This window comes from Eumetopias jubatus, unplaced genomic scaffold (genome assembly GCF_037043125.1).
Source record: "Eumetopias jubatus isolate StellerSeaLion01/CBP00866 unplaced genomic scaffold, mEumJub1_p1.0 scaffold_10, whole genome shotgun sequence".
In the NCBI taxonomy this organism is placed as follows: domain Eukaryota; kingdom Metazoa; phylum Chordata; class Mammalia; order Carnivora; family Otariidae; genus Eumetopias; species Eumetopias jubatus.
In genome coordinates this window covers 67,558,213-67,575,849 of record NW_028274816.1, presented here as the reverse complement: position 1 = coordinate 67,575,849, position 17,637 = coordinate 67,558,213, and the positions used below count along the sequence as shown (strand labels likewise).

Genomic DNA, 17,637 nt, shown 5'->3' with positions numbered 1-17,637 from the left:
AGTGCTCCACGCAGAACGTGCCCTCTTTAATACCCATCACCGGGCTAACCCATCCCCCCCCCCAGAACCCTCAGTTTGTTTCTCAGAGTCCATCGTCTCTCATGGTTCATCTCCCCCTCTGATTTACCCCCTTCATTCTTCCCCTCCTGCTATCTTCTTCTTTTTTTTTTTTTTTTTTTTTTACATATAATGTATTATTTGTTTCAGAGGTACAGGTCTGTGATTGAACAGTCTCGCACAATTCACAGCGCTCACCGTAGCACATACCCTCCCCAGTGTCTATCACCCAGCCACCCCATCCCTCCCACCCCCGCCACTCCAGCAACCCTCCGTTTGTTTCCTGAGATTAAGAATTCCTCAGATCAGTGCGGTCCATATATTCCACATTTGGATTTATCCATTACTCTGTTGACGTACACTAGAGTTTCTGCCTTTTGGCTATTGTGAATAATGCTGCACTGAACATAGTTGTACACGTTATCTGAGTCCCTGCTCTCAGTTTTTTTGAATATAGACCTAGGAGTGGAATGGCTGGGTCATAGGGTAGTTTTATGTATAACCTTTTGAAGAATTGTCTTCTGTTTTCCACAGCAGCTCTACCATTTGACATTCCCACCAGCACCACACAAAGGTTTTGCTTTCTCCACATTCTTGCCAACAGTTGTTCTTTTCTTTGTCTTTTAATTGTACCCATCCTAAGAGATAGAAAATGGTATCTCATTGTGGTTTTGAGTTGCATTTCTCTAATTACAAATGACGTTGAGCATCTCTTCATGTGCTTACTGACCATTTAGATGTCTTCTTTGGAGGAATGTCTGTCTTTTCAAGTCCTTCTCCTGTCTTTTTAAATCAGGTTGTTTGTTTTTGTCGTTGAGTTTAGTTGTGTATATGTTCTGGATAGTAATCCTTTATCAGATCTGTGGTTTGCAAATATTTTTTCTCATTCAGTAGATTGTCTTTCCACTTTGTTGACAGTATCCTTTGATGCAGAAAAGTTTTACTTTTTTTTTTTGTAGATTATTTATTTATTTATTTATTTGAGAGAGAGAGAGAGAGAGAGAACACAAGCAGGGGGAGAAGGAGAAGCAGACTCCTCACTGAGCAGGGAGCCCGACGTGGAGCTCGATCCCAGGACCCCGGGATCGTGACCTGAGCCGAAGGCAGACACTTAAGCGACTGAGCCACCCAGGTGCCCCAAGTTTTCCTTTTTTTCAGTAAAGATTTTATTATTCGAGAGAGCACGCATAAGATTTTATTATTCATTTGAGAGACAGAGCACGCGCACACACGAGCAGGTGGAGGGGCAGAGGGGGAGCAAGAGAAAGAATCTCTAGCAGACTCCATGCTGAGTGCAGAGCTTGATTCGGGGCTCGATCTCACGACCCCGAGATCATGACCTGAGCCCAAATCAAGAGTCAGATGCCCAACCGAGCCACTGAAAAGTTTTTATTTTTGATGAAGCCCAGTTTATTTTTCTTTTGTTGACTGTACTTGTGGTGTCATATCCACGAGGTTGTTGCCACGTCTGATGTTTTGAAGATTTTCCTCAATGTTTTATTCTAAAAGTTCTGTAATTTTAACTCCGAACATTTAGGTCTTTGATCCACTTGATTTAATTTTTGTATACAGTATTAGGTAAGGTTTCAACTTCATTCTTTTTTTTTTTTTTAAGATTTTTATCTATTTATTTGACAGAGAGAGACACAGCGAGAGAGGGAACACAAGCAGGGGGAGTGGGAGAGGGAGAAGCAGGCTTCCCGCCGAGCAGGGAGCCCGATGCGGGGCTCGATCCCAGGACCCCGGGACCATGACCTGAGCCGAAGGCAGACGCTCAACGACTGAGCCACCCCGGCGCCCCACAACTTCATTCTTTTGCTTGTGTATATCCAGTTTTCCCAGCACCCACCAGTTGTTGAAAAAGATTGTTCTTTCCTGCTTGAATGGTCTTGCACCCCTGTCAACAGTCATTTGGCCATGTATGCGAGCATTGATTTCTGGGCTGTCCGTCCTATTTCATGGGTCTGTGTGTCTCTCTTTATGCCATTCCCACACCCTTTGCTGTAGCTTTGTAGTAAGTTTTGAAATCAGGAAGTGTGACTCTTCCAGCTGTGTTCCTTTTTTTTTTTTCCCCCAATATTGTTTTGGTTATGCGGGGACCTTTGAGATTCCATATGGATTTTAGGATTTTTTTTCCTATTTCCTCCAAAACATGCAATTATTTTGATAGGGCTAGCATTGACTCTGTAGATCACTTTGGGTAGTAGTGACTACTTAACCGTGTTAAGTCTTCCAGTCCATGAACGTGAGATGTCTTTCCATGTATTTAGGTTTTCTTTCATTTCTATCAGCAATGTTCTGCAGTGTTTAGCATACAAATCTTTGACCTCTTTAGTTCGATTTATTCCTAACTAAATTTTGCTTTCCTCATTTCCTTTTCAGATTATCCATTGCTGGTATGTGTGTGTTGTTGTGGTAACTGCACTCTGCTAAGCTGACTTACATTGGCTCTGTGGCTTTCTCTGGATTCCTCGGGATTTCCTATGTTTGGGATCCTGACCTCTGTGAAAAGTTGTACCTTTTCCTGTGCAATATGGGTGTCCTTTTATTTCTTGTTCTTGTGTAAGTGCTCTGATTACAACCCTAGGACGGTGTTGAATACCTACATGAAAGCAAGCATCCTTGTCTGGTTCTTGGTCATAGGGCAACACCTCCTGTCTTACACCATTGGGAACATATATTAGCTGTAGGTTTTTCATAAACATCCTTTACCACTGTTGTGGACTTTCCCGTCCATTCCTGGTTTTCTGGGTTTTTATCATTAAAGGGTGGTTGGAATTTGTCAAATCTCTTTTTTGCATCAGTTGAGATGATGATGTAATTTTTTCCTTTGTTCTATTAATGTGATATACTGATTGATTTGGACCACCCCTGCATTCCTAGGATAAATCTCACTTGTTCATGGTGAATAATCTTTTCAATATGCTGTTGAATTTGATTTGCTAGTATTTTGTTGAGGATTTTAGCATCTGTATTCATAAAGGATATTGGTCTGTAATTTTCTTGTGATGTCTTTATCCGGACTTGGTATCAGAGTAATGCTGGCCTCTCAGAATTGAGTTAAGAAGTGTTCTCTCCTTCTTCAGTTTTTTGGAAGAGTATGAGAAGTGTTGATGTTAATTCTTCTTTGAAGTTTGGTAAAATAATTCCCCAGTGAAGCCATTTGCTGCCTGACATGTCTTTGTTGGGAGGTTTTAGGTTATTGCTTCAATCTGTCTACGTGTTCTATGTCTGCTGAGATTTTTCCATTTCTTCTTGAGTCAGATAATTTGTGCATAGGGACTCGCTCTATCCTTTCTTTCTTTGTCTAGCTAATGGTTTCTCAATTTTGTCACTCTTTTCGAAGAACCAGCTTTTGGTTTCATGATTTTCTTTATTTCTACTTTCTATTTTATCTCCTCTCTAATCTTTATTTCCTTCCTCTGCTAGCTTTTGGGTTAGTTTTACTCTGTTCCAGTTCCCGGGTGTAAGCTGTAAAGTTGTTGTAAATTTATATTATTGATTAGAGATCTTTTTTTTTTTTTTAATGTAGGCATTTATAGTGTAAATTTCCCTCTTAACACTGCTTTCACTGCATCCCATAACTTTGGGTATGTTATGTATTCATTTTCATTTGTGTCTAAATAGTCTCTAATTGCCTTTGTTATTTCTTTTGAGTCAGTGGTTCTTTAAGAGTGTGTTGTTTCATTTCCACTGGGTTTCCAGTTTACCTTCTGTTACTGATTTCTAGCTTCATCACACTGTGGTTGAAGAAGACGCTTTGAATGATATCTGTCTTTTTCAGCCTGTTAGCATTTGTCTCGTGGCCTAACATGTGGTCTATCCTAGAGAATGTTCCATGTGTGCTTCAGAAGAATGTGTGTCGTGCTGTTGTTGGGTGGGATGTTCTGTATGTGTCTGTTCAGTCCTGTTGGTTTATAGTATTCAGGTCACCTATTTTGTAATTGATCTTCTGATTGGTTGTTCTGTCCACTCTTGAAAATGGAATATGGAAATATCACAATATTATTATAGAACTGTCTATGTCTCCCTTCAATTCTGTTGACTTTTGCTTCATATATTTTGAGGGTCTATTATTAGGTACATAAATATTTACAGTAACTACATTTTTTTTTGCTATAACGAATACCTCTTTATTATCACAGGCTTACCTTATTTTATTGTGTTTCACTGTATTGTGCTTTGCCGATATGGTGTATTTTACAAATTGAAGGTTTTGTGACAAGCACATATTGATCTAGTCTATCAGTGCCATTTTTCCAACAGCGTTTGCACACGTCATGTCTCTGTGTCACATTCTGGTAATTCTCACAATATTTCAAACTTTTCCATTATTAATTTGTTATGGTGATCTGTGATCAGTGATTACAACTCACTGAAAGTTCAGATGATGGTTCACACTTTATAGCCATATTGTTAAATTAAGATACGTACGTTGTTTTGTTAGACAAAATGCTATTGCACACTAATAGACTACAATACAGGGTAAAGATAACTTCTGTATCTCCTGGGAAACCAGAAAATTCCTCTGGCTTGCTTTATTGAGATATTTGCTGTACTGTGGCGGTCTGAAACCAAACCTACAATGTCTCTGAGGTATGCCTGCACATAAGGTCCCTTTTTGTCCTTTTCTGATTTAAGCCTGTTTTGTCCGATATTGGTACAGCCACTCCAGCTCTCTTTTGGTTATTATTTACATGGAATAACCCTTTTTTCATCCGTTCACTTTCAGCCTAATTGTATCTTTGGATGTAAAATGAGTCTCTTAAAGACAGCGTATAGTTGGATTTTGAAAAAAAATTCCAGCTATCAGTGTTTTGATGAGAGAGTTTAAATGGTTTATATTTAAATTATTAGTAAGGAGGAACCTCTGCCATTTGGCTGTTTGTTTTCTGTGTGCTTTATAGCTTTTTCTGGTCCCTCACTTCCTGCATTACTGTCTTTTGTGTTCAGTTGATTTTTTTGTAGTGAAATGTTTTTGATTTCCTTCTCATTTCCTCGTGTGCATATTTTATAGCTATTGTTGTGTGGTTTCTAAGGGGATTCATAGCATACCAAATTTCTGCTTTATGGCTCTGTCCTCCCCCATTTCTGTTATTCACATCACCGGTTACATCTTCATACAGTGCTCGGCCCGTTAACAGATTAATAATATATATACAATGGAATATTACGCAGCCATCAAAAGGAATGAGATCTTGCCATTTGCAACGACGTGGATGGAACTGGAGGGTGTTATGCTGAGCGAAATAAGTCAATCAGAGAAAGACATGTATCATATGACCTCACTGATATGAGGAATTCTTAATCTCAGGAAACAAACTGAGGGTTGCTGGAGTGGTGGGGGGTGGGAGGGATGGGGTGGCTGGGTGATAGACACTGGGGAGGGTATGTGCTATGGTGAGCGCTTTGAATTGTGCAAGACTGTTGAATCACAGACCTGTACCTCTGAAACAAATAATGCATTATACGTTAAAAAAAAAAAAAATAGGGGAAGAACGAAGGAGGGGGAATCAGAGGGGGAGACGAACCATGAGAGACGATGGACTCTGAAAAACAAACTGAGGGTTCTAGAGGGGAGGGGAGTGGGGGGATGGGTTAGCCTGGTGATGGGTATTAAAGAGGGCACGTTCTGCGTGGAGCACCGGGTGTTATGCACAAACAATGAATCATGGAACGCTACATCAAAAACTAATGATGTAATGTATGGTGACTAACATAACATAATAAAAAAAACTATAATAAAAAAAATAATAGTTTTCAAACACATTTGTCTTTTAAATAAGGTAGAAAGTAAAAAGTGGAGTTACAAGCCAAAATTACAATAATAGTAGCTTTTATACTTGCCCGTGCATTTACTTTACCAGAGATCTTTACCTCGTCTTCATATGACTTCAGGTTACCCTGACCAGCTTACTTTCATTTCAAACCTGAAGGACTCCCTTTAGCATCTCTGGCAGAGCGGGTCTACTGGTAACTAGCTCCCTCAGCTTTTGTTCATCTGGGAATCTTAATTTCTCCCTCATTTTCTAAGGGTAGTTGTGCCAGATACAGGATTCTTGGTTGACAGGTTTTTTGTTTTTTTTTTCTTTCCACCCTTTTATCAACCCACTGTCTTCTGGCCTCCAAGGTTTCTGATGAGACATCAGCTCATCATCTTACTGAGAATTCCTTTTATGTTAGAGTAGTTCTCTCTTGATGTTTTCAGGATTCTCTCTCTCTCTCTTTTTGTCTTTTGACAGTTTGATTATAATGTGCCTCCGTATGGGCCTCTGAATTTATCCAGTTTGGTGTCAAGCTTCTTGAATGTGTAGTTTTCATGTCTTTCATAAAGTTTAGGAAGTTTTCAGCAATTATTTCTTCAGATGTTCATTCCACCCGTCTCTCTGTCTCTTCTCCTTCTCAGATTCCCACAGTGTGTTTATTGACACTTGATGATGTCCCACAGATCCCTTAGGCTCTGTTTACTTTTCCTCATTCTTTTTTCTTGTTCTCAGGCTCAGTAATTTCAGTTGTCCTTTCTTCTGTTCCACTGCTTCGCTCTTCTACTTGCTCAAATGTGCTTTGTATACTTGTAGTGTATTTTCCATTTCGGAAATTGTACTTTGAGCTCCAGAATTTTTTTTATAATTTGTTTCTTTGATGGCATTTCTTTAATGATACTCATTTTGTTTATACATCAATTTCCTGCCTTTGTCCATGTCTTCCTTTAGCACTTTGAGGATCTTTTAAGACATTTGTTTTAAAAATCTTTGGTAAGTTCATCGTCTGGGCTTCCTCGGGTATGTTTTCTGGGGACTTATTTATATTTTTGAATGTCAAAACAACAGGTGTTAACTACTTTACTTTAACTACTAAACCACAGGTGTTAACTACAGGTTTAAATCTACTGAAAACCATTTTAGCCAGTGGTGGTTAGAATAATTCAACTTGCCTCCATGCCGCACCTCAGTGATCCATCACCAGAATATAACCCTGATTTTTAGAAGACAAGGTCCTTATTGCCTATTTTGGCTCCCTCACGCTGCCCCAGAAGTATGGGTTTTCCTACAGCTGCCTGCCACAGGAAATGGGGATGGGGGATGGAAGCCTACCACCAAGGTGATAGGTAGAATGGACCAAAATTATGCATAATTTGCCAGGCAAGCACTGCCCTGCAATCTACAAGCATTCATATAGACTCCAGAGTTCCAAAATTGTCGCTTCAGAGAGTTTCTGCCAGTACAACGTCCAGGTGGAAAGACAGATTCCTGGCACTTCCAACTATGCCATCTTCTCTGATTTCACATCTCCACCGCTCCTTTTAATCTCTTGTTAAGCTCATGTCCATTGGGAAGCCCTGTAAGTTAGATGGCTCAGTTATTCATTTCTCTAGCATCTTATACTTCTTCATGATATTCTTTACAGTTACAGAATTTGTCTTCCTCACTGGATGGTATGCTTCTGGAAGACAGGAACCATGTTTGTCTTGCTTTCTGCCCTGGCCCCAGTGTCTGGCACATAGGAGATATTTATAAAAAAGTTTCATGAACAAATGAACAAAAAGCACAGCCAGAGAAGCATAGTCCCTGTCAGGAGGGGCACTGTTCAGCGTCATGACGACGTACAGCACAGTGCTGGCCCGAGGTAGGGAGGGGAGCCTGGCTCTACTACTCATTTTCAGTTCAGGGGAAAAGTTGCCCAGGTCGGGTGTGAGCACCAGCGGCAGGAAAGCTCTGGGCCACATTTCTGCGGAAGAGAGGTGTGAGAAGCCTGTGTCACGTCACGCCCAGTAGGCTGCTCGCGGCACTCGGAGCAGGGACACGTGGCTCACACGCCTTTCACTCTGAAGGTGCATCTGGTTTCTGTCCTGTTTGACCAGGTGCAGACACACCGGCCTTACACGGTGACCTTTGACCTCGCCGACCCTGGGGCCATTGTCGCAGCGGCAGCGGAGATCCTGCAGCGCTTCGGCCACGTGGACGTGCTCCTCAACAACGCCGGCATCAGCTACCGCGGCGCCATCGTGGACACCACCACGGACGTGGATAAGAAAGTCATGGAGACGAACTACTTTGGCCCAGTTGCTCTAACAAAAGGTAATAGTCCTGAAGTAAAAGCAAAAAGACCACTGTATGGCGGCAGCCTTCGTACTTTACTGGATTGCTTTTTAGCCCGATGTTGCCCGTCTCCGTCTGTTTTACCCTGGAATGGGTGTGGGCATTACAGCTTGGGGGTTTGTTCTCTCCAGGCTTCCCTTTGCATTTTCTATATCTGCCTTCTAGCCTTAAACCAGGGTGTTCTCCTCGGTGACAGCTTATCTGCACAGCATTGCATCCGTTTCCTTTCCACGGGGTTTGGAAGCCCATACAAAGTGTGGACATTTTTGTGCCCAGCCACAGATATCACTCAAGGGGAGAGGCTCTCCCTAGAGAAGGGGACCGAGCTGACCGTTCGGAGGGACTGGGCTTCTGCCTGCCTCCCTCCTCACCTCCTTCCCACTGTCTGCTGGCCTCCTCCCTCCTGCTGGTGGTCTGCTGGGTGCAGGAGGCCTGAGACTTCCAACCCGCGTGGTGCTCCCCGCGGAGCCGCTTTCCCTGTCCCCTCCCCTGGCTCTGAGTGCACATAATAAGCGAGGTCACCTCCTGTCAGCGTTAGCTGCGTGACCACAAGAAAAGTCGTCTCTAAATCTCCGCTGTCTGTCTCTAGCACTCCTGCCCTCCATGATCAAAAGACGACAAGGCCACGTTGTTGTGATCAGCAGCATCCAGGGCAAAATCAGCATTCCCTTCCGATCAGCATGTGAGTACTCCCTGCTCCCTCCCCTGTGTGCTCTTCCTTATTGTTTTCTCAGGATTATAAAAATAGCACGTTTAGTATGCAGAATTCAGACACTAGAGAGACATTCAACACAGGGTGTGAGGGGGCCTGACGAGAATGCGCTCTCCTGAGCAGAATGACTGGGTTCACATCCCAGCTCTACTCCTTACCCCCTCTACGTGACCTTGTGCAAAGGTCCCTCCTGCTCTGTACCCCAGTCTTCATCTGCAGAAGGGAGACGGGCCGGTCCCAGCCTCGGAGGGCCGCCGGACGACTGCGGTAGTCTGCGAGGGCCATGCGTGCAGCGCTGGCCTGGCCTAGGTGCCGCACGTGCGTCAGCCACTAGCTCGTTACCACTTTTCACCGTGGACACCCAGGCACTTCCACGTCATCACTCTGCAGCACATGCCTCCCAGCTTCTTTCCTGTGATCAAACACTCAAACATGGGATCACGTTATACGTACTGTTCCGCGGCTTGCTTATTCCACTCGACGAGGCAACTTTCCATATCAACACCCGCAGTTCACTGGATCCTCTTAGGTGGGTATGTAGTAATGCATTGAATAGCTGTGTCGTGAGTGATTTAGCCATTTTTCTGGACACACGAGGATTACTTTCCCTTCAGTTCTTGACCAGTAGCAATGATGTGCTACCCAGAATATCCTAAAATACTTCCATCTCTGGTCACTCATGGGAGGGTCTCCAAAAAGTGGAAAATAGTAAGTACGACCAAAAACTAGAACTGCCGATTGACTTCCAGTTCACACTGTCACCTCCATGTGCGTGTGACCGCACCAGAAGTTTGAGATCTCGTTTCGCCCGTCTGCCTGCCTTCCTGTTGTACCAGCAAGCAAACACGGGGGGGTGTTAACAGATTTTAAAGGTGATTTCACAAACTGCCCCCGGAGCTCCGTTCTTTGCTCCACCCTCTGCAAGACTGACCTGTAGCAGCCTCAGCTGCTCTCACCGCCTCCAAGCGCTGGCCTCTGCCTCACGCAGCTGCAGACTTGGCAGCGAGGGAAGGGAGAGCAGAGCTGCGTCAGCATTTTGAAAGGACAGTCGCAGACATCCAGCTGGATGACACGGCGCGGCTGAACTGGAACTTTCACAAAGACACCCTCTCTCTCTCAAGAGCGGACCCCCTGCTCTGCCTTGTGGTTCTAGTTGCATGTCCTTGGGCAAGTAATTTAATTTCTCTGACTACCCGCCTCCATTTCCTTGCTTGTTAAGAGACCGACAGCTCTCATACACACTCCACAGAGATGTGTTAAAGATGAAATGAGACATCTGGAGATGGCAAGTCCTTTGTGAATTGGGAAGCACCCCAGCCATATTTGTGTCTGTGCTGGTTATTTCCCTGTTTGCCGGCGTTCTCTTTCAGCTCCGACAGCACAGGACACCTATCGAAGGCAGCTCCAGTGGTCCAGGAATGAATAGAATCACAAATGAGAACGCAAGTGAGCTAAAATGTTGATAATAGGTAAATCAGGGTAAAGGCAAGCTTCCAGCCTTTACTTTGATTTCATCTCTGAATTTTGTTCTCCGCCTTGGCCTGTGCCTGTAGTAGGTCACACACAGTTGGTCTGGGCACTCCCTAACAAGCAGACCGAATGTGGCAGCGTGCCTGGGCACGTTGGTTGATCCTGGTGAGCAGCAGTCTTCTCGTCTCTGAAATGGGAGAGCCGCTCTCCCGGTCTCCCACTGCTCTCATGAGAACCAAGTGAGATGATCTGGGTGGCGTGTCGAGCCCCGTGCCCTGCGGCTCGGCGGGCTCCCTGTTGCCAGCCGTGAGTTGCCAGGCCAGGACCTACGGCCTGAGACTCCGTGAGACCAGTCAGCAGGGTGTGGCCTTCTTTATTTTTTTTTTTTAAGACTTTATTTAATTTATTTGACAGAGAGAGAGAGAGACAGCGAGAGAGAGAACACAAGCAGGCGGAGTGGGAGAGGGAGAAGCAGACCTCCCGCGGAGCAGGGAGCCCGATGCGGGGCTCGATCCCAGGACCCTGGGATCATGACCTGAGCTGAAGGCAGACGCTTAACGACTGAGCCACCCAGGCGCCCCCGGGTGTGGCCTTCCATTCTGGGGGACCCCCAGGATGACTCTTCTCAGTCCTTGGGCCTGGGCTACCCCCCTGGGATCACAGGTGATAGAAGCTCTCCACCTGCCTACCCACAAACTACGCCGTCAGCCCCCAGCAACCTGGCCCCAAGCGAAGCTGCTGGCCTCAAGCTGCTGCAGTGAGTTCCGACCCTGGAATTTCTCATGTGACTCGCTGGGACACTTCCTTGCTGCTTCCCTTCCTGTTTTCTTGGCCGATGGATTCCCCTTCCCTAAGACTAAAACATTTAGAAGTCTGAATGGGAGGAAACTGATTTTCAGTGGAGATGCCATGTGTTTTCCAAGAATGTCATTGTCCGGTCACTGTGTCCCCTCGCAGAGCACCTGTCAGCATGTTTGGAGCCATGGCTGAAGAGCAGCCGTGGCTCAGTGGCTCCCAGGGGAGCAAGCTCAGTAGCTTTTCGCAGTGGAGAGCCCCTCCACGGAGGTCTGTCAGACTATAAATACGTAAGAAAGCCAGGCATGGATTTCATACACACACTCCCAGGCCTGCAGGGATGCCCCCTGGTAGCGCTGCTTCAGTGACAAAACCTGGAAACCACCCACAAGGTCCCGTGGCTCGGGCCGCTTCTCTGGTCCCATGACCCGTGGAAGCATGGCGGGCCTGTATGGGCAACACAGAGACTGCTAGCTCTGCGCCACTGGGTGAAGAAAGCTACTTGCAGGAATAATATAAACGGTTTGAGCTCACAAAAAATTCTTTATATGAACACAGGATATGTAAAGAGTCAGTCCTGAGAAACCGAAAGTATAGGTGACCTCTGGAGAACGGAACTGGAAGACAGAAGGAAGACCTTCATTTTTTACTTCAAATCCTCCGTCCTGTGTGAATGTTTTACCTAGTAGGCATTAATTTTTTTTTTTTTTAAACTCCTAACGTTAGAATAATTGCAGATTTCAGGGCACCTGGGTGGCTCAGTTGGTTGAATGTCCGACTTGTGATTTCTGCTCAGGTTCTGATCTCATGGGGCGGAGGTCAAGCCCTGCGTTGGGCTCCGTGCTCAGCGGGGAGTCTGCTTGAGGTTCTCTCCCTCACCCTCTGCCCTGCCCCCCCCACTCTCACACTCTCTCTAAGATAAATAAATACATCTTTAAAAAAAAAAGAATTTTGATTTAAAGAAAACTCACAGGAACATTACAAAGAACTCCCATGGCCCCTTCATACAGATTCCCCAATTGTTAACATTTGACCGTATTTGCTTTATCCTAGTGTGTGTGTGTTGTGTGTATGTATGCACGTGTGTGTTGTGTGTATGTATGCACATGTGTGTGTATATAAAATTTCTAGGTTTTTTCCTGACCCACTTGAAAGAAGGTTGGAGACATGACACGCCTTTACTCCTACACAGTTCAGGGTATTTCCTGAGAACAAGGGTACGATACGCTTCCCTAACTCAGGAAATGAACGCTGCCTTAATACCGTAATCTTAAATTGTAGTATCAGTTTTTAAATAAAAGAGAATGAACGGGAATGAATCTGTGGGCCTGTCTGTCCCAGGCCCTCTCCCTCACCTGTGTGTCTGGCTGTGAACCTTTGCAGATGCGGCCTCCAAACATGCAACCCAGGCATTCTTTGACTGTCTTCGTGCCGAGATGGAGCAGTATGAGATCGAGGTGACTGTCATCAGCCCTGGCTACATCCACACCAATCTCTCTCTCAATGCCGTCACTGCCGACGGGTCCACATACGGAGGTGAGGCCCTGGTTTCTCTTTTGTTCCATGAAAAGCTGTTGGTTGGCCACAGTGAGGTGTGCCTCTCTTCCCTGATGATTCTTTGGTTATTTTCATTTGCAATGTAATTTTTCAAACCAAAAACCTTGATGTGTGGGTATTGGTTAATACGTACTGTTGATTAGTGGTCATTTACCACGAGCCGTCCTTAGCCTGAGCATCACCATTGCAGCTGTTGGAACAGGGTCCCTGGTGGCCAGGACTGTGAGTCCTTTGAAGGACTTGGAAGGCCAAGCTTCCAAATTAAAGTAAATTAAAGTAAAATTAAAGTGGATTAACTTCATGGAAAGTAGGGGTTGCTTGACCCAAAATACTCCCCACCCAGTGTGCTTGAGAAATGACTGATTTCAGGGTGCTCAAAGGAAAGAGTGAAGCCTTCTGGGGTGAGGCTAGGGGTGCCGGTCTCAGTCTCCAGCTTGCTTCAGCCAAAGACATGGTGAGCTGACATGCAGTCAGCACTAGTGGGCCGAACGGCCTGGCCCCCAGCCTCCCAGGTCTGCTGCGCCATGCGTGCTGTCGATGGGGGGCCTGGCTCTGCTTCCCCACGCTTGCATGGCCCCACCTCTCTGAGAAGTGACCTGCCATGTCCTGCCTCCCTGAATGTGCCCTCTTGGGCCTGTGCTCTGGTGTTCAGCAGGGGCCTGCAGGTCCTACACCCCCCACCCCCAGCCAGACCTGAACCACGACTGTGCGGGCCCTGGATAGCTGCTCACTCAGCAAGTCAGCAGGAACCATACAGAAGCATTGAGTCAGAGAGGTTCATACTTATTTATACCTAGAAGAATCCTTTTTTAACAATTCTGTCTGTGACATTTAAAAGTAAGCAACAGTCAGAAACTTCCTATTCTGTGTTTACAGCAGCACGGTGAGAACAGATACCGGTGAGGAAGCTCATGCAGTTTGGACAGCTCACCGGTGGTGGCAAATGGCCTGTGCTGGTGGCCTCTCTTCTCCGCCCGCCAGCTAGCTCTACTTTGTGAGCAAAATTGTCGGATTACTAGGAAGGAATGTTGGTGTTAACCAGCCAAACACCTCCTAAACTCCCTGCAGCTGTCTGTAACACCGCAGACAAACCAAGGCTTTCTTACTGGTTCTTGTCCAGTTAACACGTGACGGGGGAATTGTGACATCTGTTCCTGAGTTACTTCACTCTCACGGCGGTGGGCGCTCCTAGTCTTCTCTCATCCCCCGTCTGGCAGACCTCAGGCCAGGCTACTCAAGACCAACCCAGCACCACACCATCCTGTGGTGTTGGTTCCAGTGGACAGTTCCCAAGGCCTGGAATCACTGTGCGTGAAGGGCTCACTCTGCGGGACCCCGTGCGGCCTGGCCTTCGGCCTTTGTCACGGGCTACCAGTTCCTAAGCGCTGAGGGGGCTCGTCTGCCTCGTTCCCGTGTCTCACCCGCATTCCCTTTCCCCGCTCACACACACCGACCTGCAGACGGCTTCCTCATTTCTTGGGAGTACAGACTAGTCAGGGGTGGCGGCATACCATGTTCCTCCCAACAGGCGGTGGAAAGAGCTTCGTGGTGGGAAATTCAGCAAACCCAGCTGACATTGGTCCGTGTCTGCTCAAGTCCTTGAGAGAGGGACTTCTGCTTTCTGGTTCATGACTTTCTTTTGTTTTGTTTATTTTAGTTATGGACAAGACCACGGCCCAGGGCCGGAGCCCTGGGGAGGTGGCCCGAGATGTTCTGGCTGCCGTGGGGAAGAAAAAGAAGGATGTGATCCTGGCCGACCTGTTGCCTTCCTTGGCCATTTATCTGCGAACTCTGGCTCCTGGGCTCTTCTTCAGCCTCATGGCCTCCAGGGCCAGAAAGGAGCGGAAGTCCAAGAACTCCTAGTGGCGCATCCGAGCTGGGCTAGGGAGCAGCACCTGGCTGGGTGCAGCTCCTCGGCAAGGGACGGCTGCATTTGTTGAGACCTTACTGGATATTTGTCTTACGGGTGGGAGAGATGGAACACACACTTCTGAGGATCCCTGGCTAGGCCCCTGCTAATAGAATGAGAACCAGAGAGGGCACCCAGCTTCGTAGGGGTGAGGGGTAAACCTTAAGGAACAAATGTGGAGCTGGGTTTAAACTAAGACTCTGAAATAAATGAGCAGAACGGTTAAGAGTTGTAGTCCTCGAGGGCTGCCAGCACCATGCCTCCTTTGAAATCCAGCCTCAGCCAGCTCCTAGAAAGTGTTTCAGTCTTGAAGACGGAAGACATCCTGACATCACATGACCCACTTCTCATATTTGACTGATCTGGATCACAAACTAATGGTTTTGGCAGAGTCACCTACAGTACTCGAGGGAGCAGGCTGTCCTTTTAAGAAGCTGTCATCCGTATCCACGGTCAGGGTCCTACAGTCCGTCATCCAACACAACAAATGGGCTCCTGTGTGTTCCGTCTTTCCACATAACCCAAGTGATGCTGGCTTTAGTACCTCAAAGGAATTCCCTGGTTTCCCTGTGCACTCTCGCCTGAAGCCGTGTAGACCAGGCCCCACTCCAAGCAGAAGATGAATGTACAAGGACATGGCAGCCAAAAGGGAGAGGCAAAGCACCCGGATGGTCCCGCAGATCTCTAGGAAGTGAGACTCCGAAGCCCGGTGCGCTTGGGGGGGGGGGGGGGGGGCGGGGCGGTTCTTGAGGCCTCAGCTGGCCCCCGGTGACAGAAGTCATTTGTTAGCTCTGCCTGTTCGAGTGGGGCCAGAAGGGATGCCCGCCGCCACGTTTCTGATTTATGAAAAATACATGGTTGAAGTTCAGTGAGTAAATCAACATCATACCTGAAGTTTAGGATGACACTTTTCCTCTTATCGAGGCTGCAAGTGGAAATTGTGGGTGTTTTGTATGGCTTCCCCGACATGGAGTAAAAATGCCCTAGCACGTCGTCGTGGCATCCTACGCCGTATCCTGGCCCTGCAGAGCTTGTATCTTAAACAGCTGTCCCTGAAATAAAAATGGCCAAAGCCAACCTGTGGTGAGTGTTTGAGGCTGTCGAGTTTCCTGGGAGCAGGACGAGGCGTGGGGCATTAGCTCTGGTGACCTTCCCCAGCGCCCAGCGCGGCCTGGACGTTGCAGGGGCCCGTGGTGGAAGCGTGGGTCCGGACGTACAGGGCGGCTCCCTGTTTTCCGCAGAAAGCACCTGCTCCACCCTAACGGGGGAGAGAACGATCTTCCTGTTCACGTCAGGGCCGTTAGAGCCAGGGAAGAGCTGGGCCCACGACAGCCGTGGCGGCCACTCTAAAGCCTACTCTGAAATGGAATAAAATTGCCCAGTGCCCAGCACGTCCTCGGGAAAGGCAGTGACAGAGGAAGCTGTGCGTCCAAACGGGAACGACAGAACAGCTCTCCTCGGGCACTCAGTTGACTGGCACTTTCAGCGGGGCCCGGATCCAGGTGCTGTCCTTTTCTCTCCGTTAAACAGAACGGGCAGCAACTGGACACGATGTGACCTGCTGTCCTCTAAAGAACACATGCTCAGCAGCCACACGGGTCGGTCATCAAAACACGGCACCCACTCCGCTGCGGAGGGTGTTGCTGTGGGGCTCACTGGGGCAGCGGCTGGGGGCCCGCCAAGCCCCGACTCAGGCACGGGTCCGGACGCGGAGCTTGGAGCAGACACAAAGGGTCTCTTAACCTACATACGACCCCTGGGCCCGATTCCAAACCACTGGACGTTCATTTACCTCCTATTTTTAAAAGACTCACACTCACTTTCTTAAACTTACTTTAGAAACTTTATATTCTGCCGTATCAACAGCAAATGGAACACAACCAATCATTAAAATCTAGCTACCTCCGGCCGGCTGGCAGACGCTGTCCGAGGCCCAGCCAGCTGCTCCTGAGGAGGTGGGCAGTATCGGAGAGGTAGTAGAGATGAGCTCCCGCCGCACAGATGCTCCTTTTGGCCTCGGAAACGAGGGAGAGGACTAAGGAGGGCCAGCGACGTCAGTGTTCTGGAACGTCCCCCTGGAGGGCGCGCTGGCGTGAAGGCGGGACTCCCCGGCCTGGGAGGGCGAGCCCCCCCCCACACACACACACACTGTGCCCCCGGCCAGGACCCCACTCTTGCTTTCAAGCCGGTGTTTGAATATGAACATCTGCCACCAGGGGCGGGGTGGTGCTCCTGTTGCCGTTTCTCTTTTCTGTCCTCAAGGGTTCGTCCCCTCCCCTCCTCCCCCCCGCCCCACCGTGGATTGTGGGTAGGTTGGGAAAGCTCTGCATTGGTTCTGCCTGCACATAAAGTTCAAAGGCACTGTCCGCTCTGCTCTGTGGGCCTCCTGGAGTTTCCCGGGCCGAGGGCAGAAGCATGCGCACTTGGGCTGCGCGCCCACGTCGGTGTGGAAAGCACAAGCACATGAGTTTCCATCCAGCAGCGCTGCACATCTGTGCGCAGCTCCCGGGTGGTCAGACGGAACAGCCCGCGCGCGCTGCCTGCCACCTGCAGGCTCCCAGGGACGCCGCTTCCCTTCCTTTCCTCATGGGGCACCGCAGCTGCTGAACCAGATGTGAACGCTTGGGAGGGAGCGGACAGGCTAAGGAGAGAGCCAGTAAGTGTTTGCCGGGGTCTGCTCCTCCGCATTTCTCGATGAGCTGACCTTTCTAAAGGCTCTTTGCTCTTCTCTGAAACTGCGGTGAGAGTGGGCACTTCAAACAAGACTCCTGTAATTGGGTTACTGGCGCGATGCATTGACGGACGTGGGCGCACACAGGCCTGGTGTGTGGACCTCGCAGGCAATGGCCAGCTGACTGGGCCTGTGTTTCCCATGTCAAGAGCCCTGCGGCACGTCACCGAGGAGTGTAACCCGCTCGACTGTGACGGGTAATTAGAAAGGCGGGAGAAACAGAGAAGCCTTCCAGGCGCCGGAGGCGTGGGCCTGCCGCTCCCCTTCCCAGCCAATCTGGGCCGCTGCTCACGTAGGGAGGCCTAGA

At 47.9% G+C, this 17,637-nt stretch overlaps 1 protein-coding gene across 2 annotated transcripts in view; it reads left to right on the top strand.

The window, feature by feature from the left end:
* Positions 1-15,315, top strand: part of DHRS7B (dehydrogenase/reductase 7B) — a 59,517-nt gene extending 44,202 nt beyond the window's left edge. For both annotated transcript variants that reach the window (XM_028089562.2, XM_028089561.2), the window contains exons 4-7: positions 7,919-8,135; positions 8,746-8,838; positions 12,517-12,669; positions 14,348-15,315. In XM_028089562.2, coding sequence (XP_027945363.2) covers positions 7,919-8,135; positions 8,746-8,838; positions 12,517-12,669; positions 14,348-14,553 — 669 coding nt within the window. In that variant the 3' untranslated portion in view covers positions 14,554-15,315. The remainder of the gene's footprint in view (positions 1-7,918; positions 8,136-8,745; positions 8,839-12,516; positions 12,670-14,347) is intronic.
* The last annotated feature ends 2,322 nt before the right edge of the window (positions 15,316-17,637 follow it).